The 13,251-nt window shown below is 48.7% G+C and overlaps 1 protein-coding gene and 1 pseudogene across 2 annotated transcripts in view; both read left to right on the forward strand.

Annotated features, from left to right (window-relative positions):
- Positions 1-216: 216 nt before the first annotated feature.
- The window catches only part of DGKH (diacylglycerol kinase eta), a 266,880-nt gene continuing 253,845 nt past the window's right edge, over positions 217-13,251 (forward strand). The window contains exons 1-2 of one of the 2 annotated variants that reach the window (XM_090025097.1): positions 217-459; positions 9,118-9,306. In XM_090025097.1, the coding sequence (XP_089881223.1) occupies positions 403-459; positions 9,118-9,306 (246 nt within the window). In that variant the 5' untranslated portion in view covers positions 217-402. Of the gene's footprint in view, positions 460-6,795; positions 9,307-13,251 lie in introns of those variants that run through there. The other variant, XM_090025089.1, reaches the window with a different exon arrangement.
- Positions 6,425-6,594, forward strand: LOC149874955 (U2 spliceosomal RNA; annotated as a pseudogene).

The raw sequence follows: 13,251 nt of genomic DNA on the forward strand, positions 1-13,251 counted from the left end.
CTTGGGGTTCAGATGCCCCAAGTCTTGCTTGCTCTTAGTAAAAAAACCAAATAAAGGCTAGTCCCTTAACTGGGGAGCCCAAGCCCACGGGGTGCGTGTGCGGAGCGGTGGGGGGGAAGGTTTCTGGAGGCTTGGTCCTCCTCAGGACCCCCCTAGGAGCTCCTGAGGGGCTGAGAGCAGGCAGCCCCTGCTCCCCCAGGCCGGGAGGGCGCACGGGAGGGCGGGAGGCTCCCCCGGGCGTACCAAGCCCCGGGGTGCGGGGCGGCCCCGCGCCATGTCAGGGCTGACAGCGGGTCACGTGCGGGAGGCAGCTGCAGCCCGGCTCCCCGGGGCGGGACGGCTCGCACGAGCCGAGCTGCCGGAGCGGCTCCAGCGGCGGCAGCAGGAGCGCGTGTCCCCGCCATGGAGCAGCCCGGGGAGCCCTCGCCCGGCCCCCGCAGCCCAGCCTGGGAGGAGCTGGTAGGTCCCCGCGGGGCTCTGCTGCCTGCTCCCCCGGCCCCGGCCCCGGCCTCCGCCCGCGGGCGGTGGGCTCCCGGCTCGCGTCCCCGGGGACGGCGGCGACCTTGCAGCGGGCAGCGCGGTGCGCGCAGCCCCGGGCTGCCGGGGGCTCGGAGGGATCCTGCCCGCGGCCACGCCGCTTTGCCCGCGCCTTGTGCAACAGCAGGGAGCCCGCGCCTCCCCCGCGGCCGGGGGAAGCCCCGTGTGCTTCATCCGAGAGGTCAGGCGGCGTGGCGAGGAAAGGGGCCAGCCCCGCTCCTCCCGGGCCTGCTCGCGCTGGGTGCTGTCTAAGACGAGACCCCTTTGACTCGGGACCGGGCGGCCGAAGCTCCAGCAGGGGAGAAGGCAAAGTCCGTCCCGCCGCCCGGAAGCCCCGGAGGTCTGGCAGGAGACGTCAGCATCTGATGAAGCCGGCTCGGGGGCAGGAAAGCCTGCGCTCTCCCTAGACATCTCCCCTGGAGCGTAGGGAAGCACCCGGAGCAGGCGCCCAGAGGGGTGCTGGCAGCTCCCTCCTCGGAGGTTTTCTAGACCCGGCTAGTCAAAGCCTTGGCTGGGGTGATCTAGTTGGGGACGGTCCTACTTTGAGCAGCCCTACGGCACTGGCTCTCCACCCTTTTTGTACCGGGACCTATTTGTAAACACGGATGGCCGGTCCCGACCCAGTGCCCCTCACTCCCGCCCCGCTGCCCCCCGTGTGTGGGGCAGGGGGAGCCCGAAGCAGCCCCTCCAGGCTTGAGCTCTGCCAACCTGCAAGGGAAAAGCCACGTTTCCCAAGTTTGTCTCCGTTAAAGGTGAATCCATTTTTAGTTTCTTCATGACCCTTTCATATATTGCTGCAACCCGCTTTTGGGTTGCGACCCACAGGTTGAGAAACGCTGGACTACATGACCTCCTGAGGTCCCTTCTAACCCTGATTTTCCATGATTATGATCTTAAGGGCTTTGTTGTGCAGTTGTTTTTGGATGGCACCTGGAGCTCTTAACACCTGGATTGTCAGCATAGTAACACCTGAATTTGTTTTTAAGCACTCCTTTAGCAGCTCAAAATTACAAAATAACACCACTCCAGGGCAGGATGATCTCTGCTCAGTATTATCCAGCTCATGTTACAGTAAGGTATAGCCACTTTACCTGTAGGTGATGCAGAGGGGGTGTATGGGGGTAAATGTGCATCTCCTGTGAAAACCGGTGCCCCCCGAGAACGAGCGCTTTTGGCTTCAGTGACGGGCAGGGAGCACTGGTGTCCCACCCCACCCCGAAGTGCTGCTGCCACTTCTGGGCTCAGTGTCTGGCCATGGGACCCCCCGCCCCTACTCCCCGCCGCTGACACTGCCGCAGCCATCTGCAGGTGGTCACTGCGCCCCTGCAGCTTCAGGAGACATACTGCCTATCACTCTACCTGCCAGCCCAGCCAGTACTGGCACCACTGCTGGTCTGTGGGCTAGGCTCAGCCTGGAGAAGAGCAGCAGTCTGGCACTGGGCAGCAGTAGCTGGACAGGCAGGTTAACACATCCCTGTCTGCTTCCTAGGGACAGAAAGTGCAGGCTGGGGGGGAAGGGGTACATGGGGCAGCCCCAGGGAGTAGGGAGGAAGCCTGAAATGGAAGGGGGCCAGATTTTTACCTTTCCATCCTCCAGGCCCTTGCTGGCTTGAACACGTGACTGCTCCAGACCCGAGCTAGCACTAACACCCATCAACATGTGTGCAGCTCACAGTGTAACGTGTAACAAATCCCCAGTCCATAAAGGTGCATCTTGACCCCTGCCTTCTGATATTTCCTCCTGATACGCAGCAACTTGGATAAAGCAGATCTGCTCTTGGACACACCCATTTATTAAAGGCAGGATTTGGCCCATAGCAATCTTGAGCCTTTTAATGTCCTAATGAATAAACAAATTAATTTTCAAGTTACCCACTTTAAGCTATAGCCCTAACAAAGCTCTGTTAAAAAACACTTTCAGTTTTAGGTAAACTATCCAGCTTTGCAGTTGCATAGCTATTTTCCTAGGTAGGAATGATCAGCTTTTGGGAATTTTATTACTTTTTGAGAAAAAAAATTTCACAGGGGACAAAATGCAGCATAAAAAATAGTGTTTAGACTACTGATTCTCATCTAGGGTGGTGTGGCACCCTAGAGTGCCTTTCAAGGGTTCCACAAGGTGTCATGTAACGCTAGCACTGTTGGGTGTACAAACATGATTTACAAGGGACTTCAAAGACGAATTCATAGTGTTAAAACCATTCTGACCTGTTGTGGGCTTTGTGAGTTCCTTGCAGTAGAAAAATGACTATATTATTTTTCTGTAGTCAAGAAATGAGTGAAAACAAACAGTCAGCATTTTCTGAGGGGTGTCTGAAGCATAACAGGGTGTACCTTGAGTCTAAAAAAGGTTTAAAACCGCTGGTTTAGTCCCTGTAAAATTGTAAAGAAGACGCTAACATTGCAGTAGAGTAATTCTACTGTACATTAGCGTGGCTGGCAAAAACTGCTAACAAGCTAGTGTACAGTAGAATTAATCTGCGCATTAGTGTCACATAAAAATAGTTTCTCTGCGGTAATGTGCAGTAGCGCTGATTATGGCACATTACATTATTATCTGTAATTACGGGTACTAAACTTAATGTATCCTAATAATGACATACGAATGAACATGTAGATGCTCCCACTGATTCCTAGGGTCAGCTTCTAAAATCCATTTGTATAGTCCTCTTGTCTAGGGACAGACATTACACATAAACCTGTATAAGTGATCAGAAACCAGCTCCAATCCGGGCATGTCTACACATTGCCCTATGGCAACCTAGCAACATGCTACATCACTGTATGGCACACTATGGCCATGTAGCAATCACATGGGGCTACACGTGATCGCTGGCTATGTGACGGTAGAAGCGCACTATCCGGCTATAATGCCTTGCAACAGTGACCTACCTGGTGAATCTAACCATGCACTGCCTGTACACCATAGTATGGGTGGTGACTTCTCTGTTTTTGTAGTTGCACCAAGCAAGTACTAAAACACGGCACAGTACTAATTTTGCCGGATGGCGATGTGTAGACACGCCCTGTGTAACACAACAGAGGTTCAGAGCACATAAACTGCTTTCAAAATGGCTGAAACCAGTTTAAAATAAAACTGGATGGATGTAGTATCAGACTTAACTGATTTAGGTTAAATTGGTTTATTGAACTTCTATCCCAGATCCCTTCCAGATCCAAGTTAACTCAGTCTTTCAGCATCCCAGATGTTTTGCACCTCCCCTGCCGTTCACAGGGTAGGCAAGCTAGCTGTGGTCCAAGCTGTCTGCTCTAGTTGAGCAGGGAGGTGTGCTCTAGTGCCCTCTGGCTTTTGGACTGATCCACTGAAGGCATTTAGCTGCATTTCCAGAATCAAAAGTGAATTTCTGTTCTCTTGCTTATCGGTTCAATGTATTCAGCTTAAACTATCCTGAGAAAATTGAATTGATTCAGCCTTAGGCTTTTTGACCATCTGTACTTAGCCCCTGAGTTCAAACGTACAGCGTCAAAGTTGTACGCAGACAACATGCATGTGCCATGCTTATTGTTTCAGTATGCCTTCTGCATGTGATAGCTTGTTCTTTTTTGGCTTTAGAAATGCAGTGATGCTATATATGGATGAAAAGGTTCACTTGAAAATACTTTGGAGCAGGAAATGTCATCCATTATTAATGTTTAAACAGTAGTCAGCACAACCCATTTCTGTATTACAAATACAGAATAAGAATCATAGATACACATATTTGCATGATTGGCTCTATATTTGCAAATATGGGAAGAAAGCCTGTCCATCTTACTTACTGTATATCTACAGTAATAAGCACTGCACTATAGTTATTGAGAGGCATTGACTTCCCCGAGTGCAGTGCCATATATAGTTATGAGCCGTATGTTAGTATTGCAATATTAATTGGTAAACATATCTATAGGATGATAACACCATAGGTGATAAAAACCCTCTCAACTTTTGAAAGGTCTTGGTTTTCCACAAATCAATCTATCTTTTCTCATGTGGCATCTACCCCAGGGAATTTCTCTCTTCTCTAATTTCACAACCCTACAGGCTGTTTTTAGTCCTTATTGTGCCTGCCTTTTCCTCAGATCTGAAGACTGCGCTGCATTTGAAAGCTTGTCTAAATCCATCCTGACTGTACAGTTGGTCCAGTAAAATGCAATAAAAGATATTCTCCCTCACATTTCCTGGACCATCACAGCTACATCATTCTAATATTAGCAAAACATATATATACACATGTGGGCGCACACACACACACGCACTCTCACACTTCCCAGTTAATATTGCAATACACACACAGGTGTTTATTCAGTTGCAACAAACTATCCAAAAGGCTACTGTTCACGGCTTCTGAACTGATCTGAATTTGCTATTTATGCAATGAATATGGAGAAGGATTTTTTTTGGTGGGGCAGAGGACAAGAGCAAGAGTACCTTCTCTTTGAGTATACTACTTCCTCTTGTGTGCTTGACCTTTTTGGTATTCTGGGAACACCAGAGGCCTGCTCATATATCTCCTTCAAGTTCTTGGGAGAAAGTTTGGGCTCATAATTGTAGGCTAATAAAAAAAGAGGACATTGCAGATGATGATTCTTCTTCCCTATAGAGGAGAATGAAGCAAAGACACATTATCCTTTAGATGTTTATGATATGGCCACAATTATGCTGCAATGAAAAGCACTGATTATTAGTTATTATTATTAATTATATGTTATATAGTATTCATTGTTATTATTATACAACAATGCAGTATGCAGTGTTAATGGTGCAGAGTGCACAGTGTTAATAGAAAACTGGCTCCTGAAGATAATTATCCTAATGAAGGATACAGAAGATACTATGCCATTTCTTTCAGAATGTAACAATTCAGTGAGAGCAAGGATGGCAGAATCTGACTTTTAGTGCCTGGCACAAAACAGTAGTGTAAAACTAAAGCCCCAATCCTGCAGCCAGCACTTCATGAATGTTCTTTATTTCACCTACTGCAAATAGAATCCCATTAAAATCAATAGAATGACTCATCATGTGTGAAATTAAGCACATGAGTAGATGTTTGTAGCATTGGGTATAAATAATGGTTTCCATCTGATTCCTAATTAACTCTTGTACTTGGGTATGGCCACACTTACACTAGAGATTTCTCATACCCTTCCCTAGATACATGAGTAGAATTGTAGATGGAATAAAGAAATGGCAACATGTTTTATTTCTTATGTTTATACCTGTCTGTGCATTTAACATGCATCTATTTCTGTGATTAAAATACTTATTCTTGAACACTGATTATCTACAACAGGGAAATAATTTATCTTTTGTTAAAAAAAGAAAATCCCAGATCTGAAAGATTGCTGATAATGCATTTGAACAATTTAAGCTGTAAGATGCAAAACAATAAAAGACAATAGTCAAAAGTATAAATGAAAGAAGCAGAAATATAGGCATTAGGAAAGTGGACAGATAATAGAAGAAAATAACTAAAAAAGCAATCCTTGCAATTGGTGCTATTGTGGTAGTGCCTAAAATCAACAATCACAAATTAAGCAACAGGTAGGAGAGGGTGGTGCCTAAAGGCTAACGGATTTAGAGGACCATGAGTTTTTGTAGGCAACAAACTCTTTTTCTGATGGCAAATTAGAGTTATATTGTAAGCACCCTAATAAGCGTCTCTTTGCCGAGGAGTCTGTAATTGCACATGGAGGGCTGTGCAGGGAGAGAGACAGTTCTGCAAGTGCCCTGAAGTGCCCAAAAAGTCAACTCCTGCCCCCAGGAGCTTGCAATCTAAAGTTTGAGTTAGATCTAAACTAAGTCAATCCAAGGGCCTCTAGAGTAAAGTGGCTTCTTAAGTATATGCAAAGTATCCCAAAACAAAACTCTGCTCCACAAAGGGAGTAGAAACCTGAGAGTTCACGGTAATTAGAATATGTTCTTATCAGTTTAATCACTGATACATCCTGAATGTGAGGACTGAGGGACTGGATTTTTGGTGCCAGGAGATGCCTGGGAGCTTGCTCCAGCAGCTCCATGCACAGGCTTGGTATCAGTACCCAAACCTGTTAGCCTCTAAGCAAAGTGGCCCCATCCTACTGTCTGCCTAATTGGTGTCTGTTGCTTTTAACATCATAGAGAAGTAGGGTTGGAAGGGATCTCCACAGGTCATCTAATCTAACCCCCTGTCTGAGGCAGGATCTCCCCTATCCAAACCATCCCACCCAAACCTTAATCTAAACTGGGGTGGGCAATTATTTTGACTGAAGGGCCACTTAATGAGTTTTGGTGAGCTGTTGAGGGCCACACACAAAATCTTTCAGAAGATATAATTTTAACAAAGTATAAAAAACAAATCATATACTAAAACTCAAGCATCTATTATAACATATTTTCATTTTATATCAAAAAATAATTTTTGTCCGGACCTGTATTTTGTTGACTAGCATAGATAGAGGTGATTGCATTATAACACTAAATTAAGTCTTACTCTTGTCTACTGTGTTTGGGGGCAGGTGTGGAGTGTCTGTTGCGTTAGAAGCTCCCCCACATGCACCAGGGAGCTGACTGGGGTGGGGGGGAGGGCAAGGGATGGGTGCAGCAGAGCTTGCCTAGGCGGTGCTGATGTGGCCTGCCCCCTCCCCCCATCCAGCCCATGGCTGCTCCAATGGCACTCTGCATAGGGCTGAGTCCCACCTGCACCACACTCCTGCTGACCCTAGCTCTGACCAATATACACAGCTTCCCAGCAGGGCTGCAGCTGCCTGGGTACTGCTTGGCTCCAGTGGCTCCTCCTCCTCCTGCCCTTGCTGTACTGCACTGGGCAGCAGACAGTGTGGGGAAGCCATGGGGATATGTACCAGGCACCACATGCCCAGCCAGGTTGGGGTGGGGGAAAAGCTGTAGCTGAGCAGCCCCTGCCCCAGCATGCAAGGCTCTAGCTCCAGCTTCTGGCTGCCTTCCACTCACTTTGCCCACCTGGCACAATAAGCAGCCATTTGCAGGCAGCCAAGCGGGCAGAAGGCAGTCAGGAGCTACAGCTGGAGCCCCCACAATGCAGAGAAATGTGCTGAGGTAGGAGCCACCTGCTGCATCTTCCCCACAGCCTGGCCCAGCATCTGCTGCCTGGCACACATCCCCATGGCTTCCCCGTGTTACCCATTGCCTGGCACAGCAGGAGCAAGAGAAGCCACTGGAGAGGGGTGGGGAGTAGCTGAGCAGTTCCCAGGTGCCTGCAGCTGCACTGGGAGCACCCACTGAGAAGCTGCGTGTGTTAGCCAGGGCTGGGGTGGATGGGTGTGGCACAGGCTGCCTTAGCTGGAAGTGGGTGTTGCTTGGCCCCATGCAGAGCACTGTGGGCCACATACATACAATCAATTGGCAGGTGCCCACCTGTGGGAGGCTGGATCCAGCCAGTGGGCTGTATTTTGCCCACCCCTGATCTAAACTCTATATAAAGCTACTGTCAACCTTCACAAAGCAGACTTAAGGCACTGACCTGCCACAAGGTAAAGCAGGAGAAACATGGTGGCAGCTGGTGTCTTGCTTCTTTGAAATTGTGTCAAAATAGACTCAGGAGATCCTAGGAAGGGGGGGGGGCCATGCCCTACTACACAGGAAGGCTACCCCCCCCAACCAATCTGACCATGGAGCAACTCCTTTCTGACCCCAACCCTGGCACTCAGTCTGGCCAGGGGTGGGGCAGCAAGACCCTCTAGCCAGGGATTTCTGGGTTTGGTCCCAGAAGCACTGGCATGCTCCAGCTTAAGTCCCAGTTTGGCTGTAGCCAACAAGTGCCTCTGGGAAGGCTTAAAACCACCCTGCAGACAAGGTTCATGATCTCTCTTATTATACCAAACTTATTAGTTTGTCTAATAAAATTAGCTGGTCTAAGATATCAAATTTACCCAAAGAACCTTGTCTGCCTACGTCCTTAGACCAACAAACACAGCTACAACCCACACCGCTTAAAAGCACCTTGACCCGTGCAGCATTAACAGGTGGTGGGTCAGCAGGGAGCAAGCAGCAAAGCCCAGGAGCAGGGGAAATCCCCATAGGGCAGCATCAGTACCCAGGCCACTGGCTGCCCAACCTCCTCTTGACCCTTTCCAGCGAGGGCCAGGCCACCGCAGCCCTTGAGGCACTACCACAGCCGTGCCCCTTGGCCTTGACCTAGGCCGCCGGTAGGGGAGTAAGAGAGAAGCCGGCTGGAAGCAACACCTCGTCCAGCAGTTCCCAAGTTGTGGGGAGGCAACGTGAGCGGGTGGGCTGAGAGCGAAGCTCACGCTGACGAGATGGGGTCACGCTGAGGAAAAGTTTGGGAAGGAAGCCCCATCTGGTCTAGCTCCCTCTGCCTCTTCCTCCCCCAGCCCCAGCGCGCAGGAGATGGCTCAGCCCTACCCCGGCTTCCCCCGAGGCGGCGCTGCACGTGGGAACGCCAGAAGATGGCGGCTAGCGGGGGGGCGGTGCCTGCAGCGCCGGCTCCGGGCTTCTCCCCTCTCCGCCCCGCCCCGCCCTCGTCCTCCGCCTCCTCCTCCCCGGGGAGGGGGGCGGCGGTGGTTGCCCGGGCTGAGCAGGACTCGTGCGCTGTGTCTCGGCAGGAGTGCGGGAAGATGGCCGGGGCCGAGGCGGGCGTGAGTGGCGCCGGCATCCAGCAGCAGCAGCAGCACTCGGCGGTGGCGGCCGCCGCGGCGGGGCCCGGGGACGAGTCGTCGGACAGCGAGGGGGAGCACGAGGGGCCGCAGAAACTCATCCGCAAAGTGTCCACGTCGGGCCAGATCCGCACCAAGGTACAAGCCGGCCGCGTCCCCCCGCCAGCTGTTGCGCGCACATCTGTGCTCGGGCCCCGGGGCGGGGAGGGCTGCAGTGGGGCTGGGCAGCGCCCTGGCTGCCCCGCGGGGCGAGTGACAGGACATGGCCAGTCCTTCCTTCCAGCTCCCACTTCCTCCCGCCGGGAAGCGCCGCCGCCCGCGCACAATAGCTGGGCAGCGCCCCCCTCCCTCCGCGCCGACACCCCGGGGCTTCGGGCATCCCGCCGCGGGGCTCGTAGCTGCCCTTGGGCCGCGCGGCAGGCAGGGGCAGCCCCGCGTGAGCCGGTCCTGCGGGAGAGCCGCGCGGCCAGAAGTTGCTCCCTTAGTTTTTGATTCTTGCATCTCTTTGCCGAGGAGACTGGGCTTGCACGCTGAGGGCTGCGCAGAGAGCGAAACACTCTGCGAGTGCCCTGAAAACTCCTGTAAAGGGGAGTGTGTGTACATGTGTGTACATGTGCGTGTGTGCATGACAGTGTGCGAAGGGGGCACAGTGCCCGGGTGGAGGGCATGCATCTGTGGGAAGGGTGCAGGTGTGCGGATGTGAAGGGTGTACACGTGTGTGAAGGGTGCAGAGTGCATGTGTGTGAAGGGTGTGTAGGTATGTGAAGGGTGTAGTATGTGCATCTGGGTGAAGGTTGTGCATGTGTGAAGGTTGCAGTATGTGCAAGTGCAGCTGGGTGAAGGGTGTGCATATGCGTGGGTGAAGGGTGCAGAGTGCATGTGCATGGAGGGTGTGCGTGTGCATGTGAAGGGTGCAGTGTGTGAGTGTGCGCCTGGGGAAAGGGTGCAGAGTGTGGGTGCAAGTGTATGTGGGTGAAAGGTGTAACTTGTAGGTGTCGGTGAAGGGTGCGGAGTGCGTGGCATACATTGGTGAAGGGCGCAGGGTGTGCATGTGAAGGTGTGTATGAGGGGTGCAGGAGTGGGCAGGTTGCTGTGTAGAACTAAATCTTTCGAAGTACTAAAAAAAGATGTTTCTTTAAAGTAATACTTTTGCTTAACTTATTTTGCAGCTTTGCTTCCATTTTGGGTAAAATAAACCAACTACTGATGTAACTAAGTTCACAAAACAGGAAGGATTAGCTTTATCCCTTACAGTTCACAATAATGTGCAAACCAGGCTATAAATAAAGCTCCACTTCATTAAAAGTGATAAGTCTTTTTGTTAAAGACAAGAGCTGTATTTAAATAATTCACTAGCACTTTATTTTATAACTCATAATGCATTATTTAAAAGTAGCTATATTTAGAAAGACAACTCCCATTTAGTTTAAGGTGTTTATATGTTTGCTATTGTAGTGGCTGGTGATCAGTGGTTACATGAAACCAACAGAGCAAAGAACATCAGGGAACTGCTCTTTTCACTGGACTAGTCCCTTTTCATTTGAATTAGATTTGTTAAGCATCACTTAGTGAATGTGTTTGTAGGGTAAGGTTCTAATTAAATGGACTGGGTTTGTTTTACGGCTAAGAATAGACTTTTGAAGGAAACCAAGGCACATATATAATGTTTATCCTTGAAGTTTGTAAGGCATTATAACTTAACAGTGTGCTATTTTTCTCCAGTGGTTGTTTACACAGACACTTGAAACATTTCTGCAACTTGGTATTGGTATTAATTCCTTGGCTTAGCACTATCTTTGAAAGCTTCTGTTAGTAATTCTTCGTATTTTAGTTTAGGACTATTTAATTTTTTTGCTGTCTTGGTACAGTTGATCATTGGTTAAAACTACTATATGATTATCCTTTGCAGACTGAATGATTATTTGGTATTGAGTTTTTTAATGTGTACATCATGAGCTTTATTGAGTGCATGTAGGACTACCTAGCTTGTTGCTTTCATGAACATGCATTTAGCATTTCTAAAACTGGCAGTGCTCAGAGAGAACAGCAAAGCTTCATTTTCTTCTCCTAAATTAAAAAGAGAGTTTTTGACCAAGAAAATAAGAAATGGGAAAATAAAAGAAAGCATTACATATGAAGATTTGATTAGATGGAATATTCAGCACTACTTTTCCACGTGTCTGTTATGCATTGCTGTTCAACTGAGACTTCTGCAGTATTATTTATCAAAGTCCAATTTTGCCATCCACATTTACTTGAGCTGTAACTTTCTCCACAAAATAAAGTTCTGTTCATTTCAGTAAGCTTTTACTCAAAATGTGTAATGGTATTAGGATCAGACTTGTAACTTCATTATTAACTTTATTTGTGTGCACCCATGCTGTCTGCCGAGTGCTTTGGGAAAATATCTTTGTCCAAGTAGGACTAATACCCATATTTGGACTATTGTCTTAAACTCTTTTCAACGCACCTTAACCTACTTTCCAGACAACCTGGATGCCTGTAAATTTGTGCTCTTTCAAGATGAGGTGGGAAGGAGTAAGTTTCTAAGATGAGGACTGAAACTATCTTTTGGGAAGTACCCTTTGGGATCAAATCTGGGAGGTATTCACTTAAGCCCCTTCGCTGTTTCCTATGCAACAGTTGCTGAGGGAGAGGTAATTGTTAAGGTTACCAGGACTCAAGCTTTTCATAGGTTTTTACAGGTAAAATGGACATCTTTAAACTTTCCCCAGGAAGATGTTATATACTATGGAGTATAGACACTATATACTACTATATCGCTAAATAACCATTTTACAATAACGTACATCAAATGAAGTTCATGGCATTTAGTTGAAATTCCAAGTGGAGGGCATTGCAGTAAACCTGAATCTACCTGAATTCATCTGAACATGAATTGTACCTTTTCTCCTCATCTTTCCGAGTCCAGAACACTGTCAGAGCAGATGGTCACTAAGATGTAAGATGAATGAAACTTTCATGTAGGGACCGTGAGGAAACAGTAGTCAGGCTATGCTGTTCTATAGCAACAGCCCAGAGACCAAATTCTGCCCCTATATACACTACGTTATTTCATCCCCTTTTGAGATGATGGTCAAAAATGTCTCAAAAGCAGACATGTTGGTGCCTTTTTAAATGAAATGGGTAACTTTTTATTTTAACTTGGCTGTTCAGCTTTGCAGCAGCTGGGAGCTGCATGCTGCCCAGGCCACTCTATATGGGTCCCCTGCCACACCACTGGTGGCCCCCTGCTGAGCTGTGCTGTGGGCATCAACCCGTAGCTGCACCACACTACCTGGATGCCCCTATGCTATGCATGGGCCTTGGGCTTCATGGGCCCAGTGACCACCCTAGCCCCAGGGACAGGAACAGGAAACAAAAGCTGGGGGGAGGCTGGAAAGCCAGGAGACAGCATCCTGTGGAGTACTGGGGGGAGTGGTGCTGTGCATGAGCCTGGGGGCTGTAAATTAACCTTTTGGGAGCTGCCAGTTGGCAGCTCTGCGGTCTCCAAAGTCTGTCTATCATCAGTTTGGTTCTGGTCACTATAAAAAATATTCCCTATAATGAAGACCACACTTCAAAAACAATATCTTGTTTCCACTGTGTTGAAACTGAATCCTATCTGGGGAGGGAAGGTTTTAGATTAGAGCCAACAATAGATTGTCCTGGGGACAATTGCTAGAGTAGTAAGTGGAATGGTCCCTGGGCACTTGGTGGTAGATTAGATAGCTAAGTGTAGTTACAGTTCCTGCTCTTCACTAACAAGTGGATATCAAGAATAGCACTTCCAGAGCTGACCTTACTTCAGTGGATCTGTGCTCAGTTAATGGGAATACTCTGCTTGCTCCTCAGATCTGTGTTTTATTTTGGAATGAAGCGAATGCTCTAGTGGAAAGTAAGTTAGGGAATGCAGAGAAATTATTAATTATTGAACATTTAGAAGTATAAACAGACCTGCAGCTTGTTCTGTGCAGAGTGTTTTCTGAAGTCTGGGTATGTTTTAATTGGTAGCGATGATGGATACAGCAGGGTTGTTTAATTTACAGCAAATTGATTTCCCTCCCCCCCCAGTTTGGATGT

The sequence above is a fragment of the Crocodylus siamensis genome, chromosome 1 (assembly GCF_052110815.1).
Source record: "Crocodylus siamensis isolate JL-2025a chromosome 1, ASM5211081v1, whole genome shotgun sequence".
NCBI lineage: Eukaryota > Metazoa > Chordata > Crocodylia > Crocodylidae > Crocodylus > Crocodylus siamensis.